Below are 13357 nucleotides of genomic sequence, written 5' to 3'. Positions count from 1 at the left end.
TGTGCCAGTGGATTTATTTTTTAAAAAGTTGTTTACAATTAGTTTTATTGTAGAGACTAAGAAACTCCTAGGAATGTTTTTACCCATGCTTTATAAAAGAAAGTACCTCAGATTTTGATGAACAGGTACAAGAGCATGAATGCTTGCTCCTTTTATTTTTCTAGTGATTCCAGATAATTGAACAGCTGACATGATTTTATGTAGAAAGGAAGACAAAAGCATGTGTGTATATTATGCTAAGATGATTTTCTCAGGAATTAATACAGCTAGTCACGTAGTCTTATGTGAAGGTATAATTGAGTATTTTAGAGGAGAGTAGTTGCCTTTTTGTTTTTGGCTGATTCTGTGTCACTTCACTCTAAATCTATTTTTTCCATTCAGTTAACAAGCCTGATGATCTAGCTTTAGGGCATAGAGTTTAAGGCAAGATTTGTTGCTTTAAATTGCTTTTGGCATACTGTGAAGGACTCTGGAACTGCACTGTGTTTGTAGCCTGTCTATTGTACAACTCTGTGTAAACAATAAAAATCAGGTTCATTAGTGATGCCTGAGTTACAGCAGTTAAAAAATACGCATGCTGATATTGAGAAGAATTCATGTCTGTTGTCCAAACCTGTAAAGTGAAAAGAACTTGTGACTTTCATTCCTCAGTCCACACTACAGTATCCCAAAGTGCTGCATCTAAAAAACAAAAAGCAGGATGTAGAGTTATTGCAGTCTTTGATCTGTTTTTGTTTCGTTTGGGCACATACCTCTCTTTCAAGGAAAGTTTATGGTATTTGTGTGGAAATAAAAATGCACGTGCTGCATGATAAAATGGATTTTTTCAGCCCCATCCAAAGGACTAAGTTAGTATGTGGCCACATGTTTTATGCTATATCATAGCTGTTGCTATTATAGCTTTTGTTTGAGGACCAGGGAGTATGCAGAGTGCAGTGCTACTTTTGAACTGTTCTAAGACAGGAGAATGCTAGAGAGAAATTTCAAAACATGATCGCCAGGCTTGCAAATAGTCACTGATTTCCCAGGTGTGAGCTCCCCAGAAACCTTTGTTGTGAAATAATATGGGAATAGAGAGAGGCAAGTTCTGGATGAAGACTGAAGACTGACAGTAAATTAGCTTATTGGACTGTATCTGTTTATTACTAATTATGATTTTACACTCTTTTCTAAAAGATAAACTTTCCTTTAGCCTCAGCTTAAATAATATTTTTCTTTAAAAAGAATATTTTAATCCCATTAAACTACTTCTAATATTTAGATAAATCTATTGTTCTCTTCTAGTGTGATAATTTCCTCCTAAATACAACACGTGCAACTTAGTAATTACTGAGTTTTATTTTAGGGGTGAAAAGACTTTGTACAAATATGTGAGTTTCTTTTGCAGACTGTGTGGTTCCTAGATGATATACAGATTCTTGTGAAGTGAGTACCCTTAGATTAAAAAATGATCCTTGAAATTGGTAATGGCTTTGCAATGAAGATCTTGATCTTTTAAACTACAGCAGTATATGTGGCGATAATAGAGAAAGAAAGCTGGGCTCTATGCTTGTCAACAGAATGCTTCTGTTACTAAGTTAATGTTTTAGTTTAGAACCCAGATGTGTGGATGAGACATTGTTTTCTTAACTTATTGATTTAATGTTGGTAAAAGCTTCACTTCTGTGGAAAAAATACTGAGTTTGTGCAGATGTTTTATTGTGATAGATCTATTATCCAGCTATTAGAAGATGAATGACTGATCTTTTCCTGTTTCCTTGCCTCCTGAAAATTGAAACAAGAAGGGGAATATCATTTGGGCTGTATGATTAGGGCAGGTGGGGTGGCCATTAATTTAAGAGAGAGGAATCTTGGCAGCATAGGCCATCTTGCACCGTATTATCAATCAAACCTTGATGCACTTCTTGTGATGACCCAGCACTCTCAGGTTTTCACAGCGTTAATTAAAATTCATGACAAAATAGATGCAAGGAAACGTTTTGTACCCTTCATAATTTTATAGAAAATTTATTGTTATTAGAGGAACCATTTGCTTAGTGTGATTTTTTTCATTACCAGCTTGTCAACTAGCATAGATAATCTGGAGAAAATATGAACTCCATAGATTGGGTGTCACTTTTGTTGATGGTTCATGTAGTTTACCTTGGAGCACAGCTAATGGCTGAAGTTCATAGCAACAGCACAGAAAAACGTGGCAACCAGTGGAAGACAAATGAACCATGTTTATTGCTTTAATACAAAAAATACATAAATGGAAAGCAGCATTTGAATTTGATGAGCTCATTGCTACTTTTGTTGAAATGATTTATATTTTCTCCTTATACAAAAAGCTACTATTGGCACAGTGAGATGGAAATTAACTGGCTGGTTTTTGGAAATCGATATTTTTTGGCTTTATATTCTGATTGGATCATTTTGTTTTAATTCTAAATATTTTTATGGATTGTTGAGCATTTAATAAACAAAGATTATTAGCTGTTCCTCTGATGTTTAGATATATAGTAGGATCATACTATAGGGGAAACAGTGTCAAATAGAAAACAATCGTATTAAAAAGCATTAGGAAATTTTCTCAGATAAATCTTGTTACCAGCGCATTTTTAAACGGTCTTACATTCTGACCTCCCACCCCACCGCTTCAAATGAAAAGCCTAATTTTGGAAAATGCAATAATGGAGAGAAAGGCGTGATGTTAAATAGTGTCATAATGTTAAACAGTGTCATAATGTATGGCAGTTTCTGTGTTAACTTGTAAATCCAGGGAATTGCCATAGGAATAAAATGATTGTTCATCCCGTACGCCTCTTATATTTCATAGTGTAGGTTCAAATTTTTGTTAATACCTTTTAAACATTCACAAGTGATGGCATTCTCGTTGTAAACTTGAATAGATGACTGATATGAATTGAAATGAGTAATTATTTAGAGTTCCTGTATTTCAGTGTGCCTATTTCTTTGTGTTAAATTACTGTATTTTACTCACAGTAACTGAACGTCTAAAAAGCCAGTACTTTTCATTGGATTTGTACCTGTTTTTAGAAGATATAAACTAGTTTATATGTAGTATTTTATGTCAACTTTCAAACTGTATCATATCCAAATGAAAGACAAATACAGCAAAATACATGTGCAGTACTAGTAGCAGTAAAAGGCAAGGGTACCCACTCCAGAACTACATTCGGACATCAGCATCTGTGTGTTCCTTCACCTAGGAATGTAATAGGCTATTTTTAACTATTAGGCTGGCCTAATAGAATACCTACTCAGGACTGGTAGTGGTAATGTCTTCTGTTGAGCTTTGAACCCCCACCCAAGCATCAATTCCAACAGTTTTTAATTACAGAATAACTTTCTGCAACATGTTATTAAGGACAACATTAAAAAAAAGTTATTGTTTTTGCCATACAGCAAAAAATAGCAAATTGCTTTAGATGTAAAGTGTGTTTTATTTAGCTCTATCAAATAATCAAATTCTGCTCCCTGGAATGAGTTGTGTACTTGCTGGGACCAACAGGTCCCAGTATGTGAATGTGGCTGGAGACAATAAATGCAACTTCACGTTTATTCTTATTGGTAATTCATAAAATCCCCACAGAGCCTGAAACTTGTTTAGCATAATAGCAAGACTAAATTCTGAGCTGTTTTCTTTTGGTTGTAATGTTGGGTGCATACTAATAAACCAAATGTCAGCCAAATACAGGAAGAAAAATGTAACATATGAATATCATTGTATTTAATATTTCTCAAAAAGTACCATTTCAATAAACTGCACTTCTATTTAATTGCTTACTTTAAGTCATTGGGGAAATTTTAGAGGTTGAAATGCAGTTCCCCAGTGCTCAGACAGAATATGACATTAATTTGCTGCCAGAAGGCTATACTGCATGCATGCTAACTGCATACATATCAGCTGCTTCGTATAAAGTCTCATCATTTTAGTTATTTGACTTAACATGTGCTCTGACACAAAACAAATCTTAATTAAAGCAATTAGAAGAGAAAGAATGGTAATTCCAGGCATACAATGACATATCCTTATATTGCATGGTCAGCTTTTGAGGTTTTCCCACACGTAAAGTAGTCTGCTGCCAGAATTTTAACAGGAACCCCAATATCTATTTCCTTTCTTTAATTTTAAAGGAAGATTCCCTATCAGAAGGTTTCAGTAAGCCCTGAGGTCTTAAAATTTCTGAATCTGTTTAACTTTCTCAGGAAAATAAAGCTATTTTAATAATCATAGTGTGAAGATCTTTTTATATATAAGGATTTCTTTCTTAGGGAGGCAAAACATTGCACGAGGACATAGCAGGGCATAAATTATCCATTCCTGTATTTATGAAACTGGTAGGGAAGTGCTCAACAACACACAAGTTCTGCTTTTGCTCTTTGATGAAGAATCTTCATGTATCTCTGTATTGTATAGCTGATTTTTATGCCTTTTTTTGCAATGTGTATTCATGAAACTCTAAATATGAAATGTCACATGAGAGTCAGTTTGGCTGTATATAGAGAGGATTTTGGATCCCAGTAGTGCTGGGAAACTTAACTTATCTCCTGTTCAGTTTGGTCACGTCAGTGTTGAGAGAATCCCGGTAGACCTTGTCAAGCATATTGCTGTATTATACTTCTTGTGTTTTCCTGTTATTTCTAAGTTAATTGCAAGCTCTGTGATAATTCATTCAGAAACTATAACTGTAAGAAAAAAAATATGCTTACATTGCACTGTGTCTTCAGAGCTGGAAGCTAAGATTTATGTGTGTAATAGAAAATGTTTTCTCCGTTTTAATAAACTTAGCCCAGTTCTGTTTTAAATAAGATACTTCTGTAGGAGTAAAGTTTGTTGTTTCTTTTCAGTGAAAAGAAGCAGTTTGAAATTGAAGAGAATTGCTCGTATTAATTCAGATTCTTACTTGTGGATGAACTGTAGAAGGAGCACTGACCTTCTGGTTTATATTTTGTTTTCTAGCTGGTAGCTGGGAGCGTTGTGATGGCATTTGAGGAAGTGTGTCCAGATAGAATAGATCTGATTCACAAGAACTACCGGAAGCTCTGTAACTTGCTGGTTGATGTGGAAGAGTGGGGTCAAGTTGTTATAATCCACATGTTAACTCGATATGCACGTACACAGTTTGTAAGCCCATGGAAGGTAAGTTTGTGACTTCAAATTCCTGTTGTGTGTTTGCACTGTAAATTATTTCCATTGCTGGGTATACTTAGTCTTTTAAGATACATTTTTATGCAGACTTTAATAAAAATAGAAAGCAAATGCATACTTCTTGGCTAATTAAGGCTTCACTAACAGAAGGCATCCACCCTTCTTCAGAGAATGAGTATTCTCCTTCCAGGCTATAACCTATTCTTCTTTACCCCAGAGACATTCCCTGGGCAGCAAAGAGAGTCCTTTTTTTGCTTCTTTGAATAACATGGCTGATTGCTCTTGGAGATTTTAAGTGAGTCAGAGCTAGAAAGGTTTGCCATTCTGGGAAACTGGGTAGAATCTACTTTCTTTGTAGGTATGAATACTCAGTATCACTGCATGGTCAACATTATGTTACTTGTCTAGGCTTTGTTAATGTGCTGAGGGACTGTGTGGAGACTTGAATATGGTTTTGATATGTGCAATTTAAAAAATGCTGTGTTTTTTTTATTTATAGTATGTGAGTATACTCTTACTTAAAATTTGTAAAAAGGGATATTCAAAATACAAATCCTATCGCTTATAACAACAAACTAGACAGCTAAAGACGTGGATGCTATTAACATTGATTTCAATAGGGATTTAACTCTGAATAACTATTTAAATTAAAAGACTGAATACTTCTGTAAAGCTCTGTATAAAACTGCTCCACAGCTCTGGTTGTTTGTATTTATTACAGGCTTGGGGATATTACTATTGTTAAGTTTTGCCATTTAATTTGCAACTAATTTATGTTTAAAGATGTACATATCTGTTGATATATGTATATACTGTTTTACAGCAGTGGTTGGAGATGGACTTTGTATGGTGGCATAAAGGGAAATGTGAGGTACCCTCTTGCAGTAAATATAAGATGATTTCAGAACCTTAGAGAAAATTTAACCTTTAGGGTGGTTTTTTGTATTTTTTTTTTATATATTTCTTTAGACTGAAGTAGTTCAGCTTAGCTTATATGTCTTAACATTTCCAGTAGTTTGTAATTAGAATATTAACAATTTTTTTAAATATGCCTTTTTTCAGCATTGGAATACAGAATGATACCAGCCATCATTGAGTTCTTTCAACCTCAGTCTTTTAATACCCTTTCCTTGGAAATCATACTAAAATGAAGTGCCTTTCTATGTTAATATATATATAATATATTGTGTTAAACAATTATAAGGAGATATATTTGGACAAACAACTAATTTCAGCCTGATTTATATTCCTTTCTTAAATAAGCTGCGTTTATAATGATTATAAAGCTTGAAATGTAGCAAAGATGTCTGAAGTAGAATCGTGTTTCTGCAATACCAGTTTGGTTCTGGAACACTCTGTTTCATTTCAGATGAAAATCAAATTACTTGTAAGAACACGTTTCCAGAATTAAAATTACTTAAAATAAGAAAAGCATTTTTGGATAATGAGGCACTTAAGAAATTTGTTTTCCTAATGTCATTGAGGAGAGTGTTTATTACATGTTGCTTATTGGAAGAATGTAACTTGTATTCTTCTTCTGACCTCTGGAAAGAATGAAAATTGATAGTTTGCTTTGCCTAAAGGTAAAGTTTCACTGTTGGTTTAAGTCAGTTTTAGTCTGCGATTGGACAAAGGATGAATAGAAGATGATGATGACCTCTTGTCTTTGATTGGGAGGTTGGAGGTCATGTTGGATTAGGTTTCCTTAAGATTCTAAGTGCTTTTTTCACTGAAACTGGATGGATGACAGTTGCTGCTGTGGCTTCTACTCTAGGAATGCAAACGGTTTGTGTAACAATACTGCCTGTGTCAACCTAAAATTGGTCATCAGTGGTATAGTATTAATAACATTTTTTCTCCACTTTCATGAGCGTCAGTGCAAAATCTAGTTTGTCTACCTACTCAGCAATTAAATTAGCAGAATTTTTTTCTGGGACTACTTGAAATGCATGCCTTTGTCAATAGGTTCTTAAATGAACTCGTCATACAACAGGGCATTTTGTGCAGTAGAAGAGATTTTTAATTTAGTTTATTTGCATCATTATGGATCAGTATTTAGGCTGTTTATATGTAAATGTGTGATTTGAGGAACAATTAAGTGTTGACAAAGTAGATTGCAGTCATATCAATTGCAGTGCATTTTCCATAATTTTTCTAACTGACATCTTTGATGATAAATAGTGGATGCCAAGTCAAAGCCGATTATACAGTGCACTAGGAATTCATGGCGCTGTCAGGGAGAAGACCGATTGACTTTAAATTTACATATTAATGAGAAGATTTGTTAAGAGGGTGCTTGACTATAGAAAATAACAGCATATTTATAGGGCACGACACTTTATAAATAAAGCTGATGCAGGAAAATGGAAATTAAACCTATCAGATTAATAAATTCAAGGCTGCTAAAATGCATATTTGCATTTTTATTCACTAAAATTTACCTTGCTCTTTGAGATACATATGCTGCTTTTGTTCAAGTTGAGCTAATTCCCAACAAGTAATGGCCGGACATGATTGCTTGTGCATTTAAAAACCTGAAGAAAAATTTAGAATACTTAGCAGTTATGGAGAAAAATCCTTTTTGAGTAGTATGTTTAAAATTGTGGCAAAACTTTAATCAAATTACCCATTAAACAATAGTACTTAGATTTATATTCATATTTTTAGCTTCTCTGAAGGGTGTTTTTTTAATTGTGGTCATGAACACAGCGAGGAAGAATGCTCTTGGTTTATTCTATTCATCTTGGAAATACTTGAAGAGTGTTTTTTGAAGTAGTTATATATGAAGAGCAGTTTTGGAATAACCTTTCTTCCGTGTGAACTGTATTCAATTTTAATGTGTTTTAACTGGAGTGAGGGGAAGACTCTCATACTCTGGAGTGAAAATACCTACTTGGGACTAACTGAGAAGAAGAATTTCAACAGTTTTTTGTGAAGCCATGTATTTGGCAGATAACACTACAGTGCGTTCCAGTTTAAATGCTTTGCCATGCCCTTGTCGCAGGAGTTGTTGGGACTGCCACATTGTTTGCAAACAGCTGCTGAACCATTACAGCTTGCAGCCTTATACATGACGATGCTTGAAGTTGCTGTTGGTTTCCGTGAATGTGTTGAGTTGCAGTCTAGCAGATCAGGAACTAATTTTCAAGCTGTTCAGCTATCTCTGTATCTGCAAGGGGATGAGCATTACAGGAGGTAGTGACTGCTTCGGCTGTCCTGGTGTATGAATATGTGTGTGCCATCTGGGTGAGTGTCTGCTGAAAGCAGCTTACTTGATCAGGACTTTCAGCAGTCATTGTAGAGAGCGAAATTGTGCTGTAATCTTGCAAAAAAAGTGACTCTAGGGGCTGCTTAGCTTTCAGACAGTTTCAGGTTACAGAAATAAACTTTCTTGGTGATCAATTAAAATTGGGAAAAAATGGTAAATTCAGATTGATTATGGCTTCAGTGATGACAAAGTAATTTATAAGCAAGTACTTATGAGAAGCATGTCTCAAGCTTATACTTTTAGGATTAATTATTGAAGCGTTGTTTAATTTAAAGTGCTCAGAATTTGATGTTACTGACTGGGAGGTGATAGTGTATAAATTAAGCCTGAAGAAAATTATCTAGAAGAATGAGGACTTGTGGTTTTACTCCAGTTGGCAACAAAGCACCACACAGCTCACCCACTTACCCCAGTGGGGTGGAAGGGAGACCTGAAGGAGTAAAAGTGAGAAAACTCGTTGTTTGAGACAGAGATAGTTTAGTAAATAGAGCAAAAGCTGTGCACACAAGCAAAGCAAAACAAGGACCTCATTCACTACTTCCTGTCGGCAGACATCTCCAGGAAAGCAGAGCCCCGCCACGCATAACGGTTATAAGAAAGACAAACACCGTGACTCCACAAATACCTCCTCCTTCATTCTTCCCTCAGTTTCATATGGAATTGTGCTGGCATATAGTATGGAAAATCCCTGTGGTCAGCTGAGATCAGCTGTCCCAGCTGTGTCCCCTCCCAGCTTCTTCAGCACCCCTCGTATATTTGCTGGTGGGGTGGTATGAGAAACAGAAAAGGCCTTGACTCGGCAAACATCCCTGTGTTATCAAACACTTGTTTCCAGCACAAATCCCAAGCATAGACCCATACTAGCTATTATGAAAAAAATAACTCTATCCCAACCAAAATCAGCATGGGACCATTAAGAGAAAAATATCAAGTCTTTGAATGTATATACCTGAAACCATCACAGAAAGTAGCCTGGCTTTCAGTGAAATACAGAAAGAAACATATTGAAAGTATTTGTTGGATTGCTAGCTCTGACAAAATATTGAGGTCCCTTCTGACCTCAACTGTCATCTCTAGACTTTATTTTTAAACACTTTAAAATGTTTCCTGGTCTTATAGTGTTGTCTTAGTGTCTCAGAGTTATAAATTCTTAATGTGTTCCATAAAGGTCACAGTTAGGTGTGATGAAATCTGGTGTCTAATGGCTACCTAAGATGGCTCAGCAGAGTCAGGTATTGCTCTAAATATTTATTTTTTTCAATTTCCTGTGTTGGGATGTGCATTGAGTGAACTGCAATTGTAAATAATAAACCGTCAGATAGAGCATATGGGAAACACTGACCTTAACTTTTGTAGAACTTGTTAACTGTGTAATGAGTATTCTGAATCAGTTCTGCTGGTTTATTGCAGGAGAGGGTAATAAAACTTCTAAAGCCTCTGTGGAGAGGATGAGAACAGAAGAAGGGAAAGGTGCATTCAGGTTGATAGTCTCCTGTTAACTACATAAATTACCTAGATAAACTTATAAAAATGAAAAAAGCTAAAATACTTTTGAAATATTGTTTATGTAAATCATTAATTTAATAGTGAAACAGCCTTAATATACTTCTCTTTTCTTCTATTCTCAGCCTCTCAGTAGAGGATTTGAAAGTTTTATTACACATTTCTGCAATACGGAGATGAGTAAGGAGACATTAATAGAATAGCATTCAGTCTTTTAGGGTAAAATTAATCAAGATATGTTATGAATTAGTACATTGTAGGCCTTACTGAAGTGTAATTGTAGATATTTGTGCTGTGTGATTCTACCAGATGATAATTTTACTGATTTTTCTAAATTATTCTTATTTTTTTGTACCCTGTGAGGGCCAGAGACATTATCACTATTTACAAGTACCTGAAAGGAGGCTGTATAGAAGTGGGTGTCGGTCTTTTCTACCAAGTGATAGGCAGTAAGATGAGAGGAAGTGGCCCAAGGCTGCACGACGGAGGTTCAGATTAGACATCACAAAAAAAAAAAATTTCTTTACTGAAAGGGTTATCAGGCACTGGAACAGGCTGCCCAGGGAGGTGGTTGAGTTACCATTGCTGAAGTTATTTAGCAGGTGTGTAGATTAACTGTTCAGGGATATGATTTAGTAGTGGACAGATATGGTTGGACTTGATGATCTCAAAGGTCTTTTCCAACCAAGCAGTTCTATGATTCTTCTGTTTCTAGTATCCACTAGAATTCTTCATTGGTTGTGGCATATCTCTAAAGGACCATGGGGAAGAGCAGATATGAAATATTTCAAATTATCTTGGATCATCCATCTCTTCGAGTGTGTATCCACAAGTTTGTTCTAGTTTACAGCTGAATAATGCTGGGCAAGAGGACTGGAGGTAACTTAGGCCTAAGTGGTAGCAACACCTGGTTTTTCCATCATAGCTTTTACCATCAGAATAAATACACCAGCAGTTTTCTGTGTGAAAATATCACTGAAGCAAATCAACAGATGTTTTAAGATGCTTTCAGCTCTTTTGCCTACTTATGCCTTAGGATGAAAGGAAAAAGATCCTGTAATGCGGGATTTAATGTACATACATGATGTTTAGATTACTAGGGCAGATTTTCATCGTTCAGAGGGCTAATACAAGTACAGTCAGCATTATAATATTTTGAGTCATTTTGTGTGTTGAAAATTTGAGGCTCCTGACTAACATAAAGAGCTAGAGCTGTAGTCCAAATATGGTTTAAATATGGAGAAACATTTTAGAAACTATAAACAGTCTCAAGTACATAAATAAAAATTAATTTATGAGTGTGTAGTGTGTCTGTGTGTGAAATGGACAAGATTCCTTTCTTCTCTTTGATATTTTCTTTTAAAATCATCTACATTTTTTCCATTGAGGATGGGGTTGAATGGTTTTAAGGAGTAGGTACACGTGATTTGGTGTAATGAAAGGGTGTATTAGGAATTCTAGAAAAGCAAGGGTACCGTGAGCCATTATAGTCTGTACAGGCTGAAGATCTGAGAGATCACTGTTCCTCCATACCATGTTTATACTTCACGATGGGTGGTTAGTAATGATAGAACTTTTACTGCATGTAGTACCCTTCTCTTGGTTGCAGCCCCAAAGTAACTATTACCTGGTTTTCTTCTTTGATCAGTTGTTGTGCAGCTCTATGGAAGAATACTTTTGCCTTGGCAATAGGTTTGTAAGTGCTTGCTGTCTTGGTGGGATATCTTATACTGCCTCTGCAGATACTTAAACTGAGATAAAATTTAAGCTGAGATTAAGCTTTATCCATCATAAAAAGCCTAAAACATTCTCAAACATGTAACTAAACTTGTGAATACATGTTCCAAATTCAACTGTAATATTTGGAGTTGAAGGAAGAAAATTGGGAACTTTCAGCTAGAAGTTGATGGTATTTTTTTGCCTTATTGTATCTCTACATCTTTGGTCTGGCTCCATTTTATTTTTGTGATATTTATTTTATCCCTTTTGTAAATTCTTTGTATTTTCTGTTTCCCTCTTATGCTCTAAATGCTTTTTCTCTGATTTGCTTTGCAAATCTGTCGGTCTTTGCACTCTTATTAACATACATTTTCACACACTATTGAAATAAGAGTGGTTTTTTTGGCAAGAGAAAGCTATTTTATGCCTCACTTCCATTTTGAGAAGAGTAGAACTGTTTCGAATAAATAAAAGTGATCTAAAAATCATAATTGATTATTTTAATTCTAGCTGCAAGTATCATGAGACTTGGTTACAACGATAATTGGGAATTGGTGTTGCTGCGGAAAGACATTAATTACTGCAGCATACTCTTAGCTCCTGTTTTCAGACAGCAGTCCCAGACTTAGCTGTTGCCTTATACAGAAATGAGAGTGAGCTTTTGAATACTTGTTGAGTTTTCACAGTAGTTTGGTATGAAGTTACTTAGCACAGATGTTCCTGTAATTGTGATATATTGGGAAAAATTTAATGTTCAGCGGTCCTCAAACCAATACTTCTACCTGTGCGAGTCTTGTCTCAAAGCTGTAGTATGAAACTTTCCTGAGTGTAGGCTTTCGGAAGAACGTGTTGGGATTTTTGGGGTTTTTTTTCACTGAATCTTTTAATTCATTGCATCTTTTGAGTTTGTATTCAAAATTATGTTATTAGTTAAATGAGTTCTTAAAAAAATAAAAAGGACAGTAAGACTGGATCAAAGATTTTTGAAGAGTCTTGTAACAAACGAAAACGTTTCTTGACACCAACGAATGAGTTTGTGTCCTCATACTGTATGGGAATATTGGTCTTTTTTTTAAAGAATGAAGCAAACGTACATCTGTGTTGGGATTACAGAGGGTATTGTATAAATGAGAAGATGCAGGGATATAATCATAGAATATGTCTATGAGAGAAAAATCATAGAATCGTTAGGTTGGAAAAGACCTTTGAGATCATCAAGTCCAACTGTACCTGTCCACTACTGAATTATATCCCTGAGTAGTTAATATACCCACCTTTTAAACCCCTCCAGGGATGGTGGCAAAAACACCTCCCTGGGAAGCCTGTTACAGTACCTGATAACCCTTTCTTTGAAGAAATTTTTCCTAATGTGTAATCTAAACTTCGCCTGATGCAGCTTAAAGGCCATTCCTTCTTGTCGTATCACCTGTCACTTGGAAGAGGACACTAACACCCAACTCTCTACAGCCTCCTCCCAGGCAGTTGTAGGGAGCAATAAGGTTTCCCCTCAGCCTTCTCTTCTCTAAGCTAAACAAACCCATTTCCTTCAGCCACTCCTCGTAAGACTTGTTCTGCAGCCCCTTCACCTGTTTTGTTGGTCTTCTCTGACATCCTCCAGGAACTCGATGTCTTTCTTATAGTGAGGGGCCCAGAACTGAACAGAGGATTTGAGGTGCAGCTTCACCAGTGCTGAGTACAGGGGCACAATCACT

At 35.6% G+C, this 13357-nt stretch overlaps 1 protein-coding gene across 3 annotated transcripts in view; it reads left to right on the top strand.

Moving 5' to 3' along the window:
- AP3B1 (adaptor related protein complex 3 subunit beta 1) overlaps positions 1–13357 on the top strand; it is a 164863-nt gene that overhangs the window by 32524 nt on the left and 118982 nt on the right. For all 3 annotated transcript variants that reach the window (XR_008447714.1, XM_054053905.1, XM_054053906.1), the window contains exon 7: positions 4967–5146. Coding sequence is in view for 2 of the 3 variants with exons in the window: in XM_054053905.1 (XP_053909880.1) it covers positions 4967–5146 (180 nt within the window). In the remaining variant the exon portion in view is untranslated. The remainder of the gene's footprint in view (positions 1–4966; positions 5147–13357) is intronic.

Source organism: Cuculus canorus, chromosome Z, assembly GCF_017976375.1.
Source record: "Cuculus canorus isolate bCucCan1 chromosome Z, bCucCan1.pri, whole genome shotgun sequence".
Taxonomy (NCBI): Eukaryota; Metazoa; Chordata; class Aves; order Cuculiformes; family Cuculidae; genus Cuculus; species Cuculus canorus.
The sequence above is the reverse complement of the archived record's forward strand: the minus strand, read 5'-3'. Positions and strand labels throughout refer to the sequence as shown.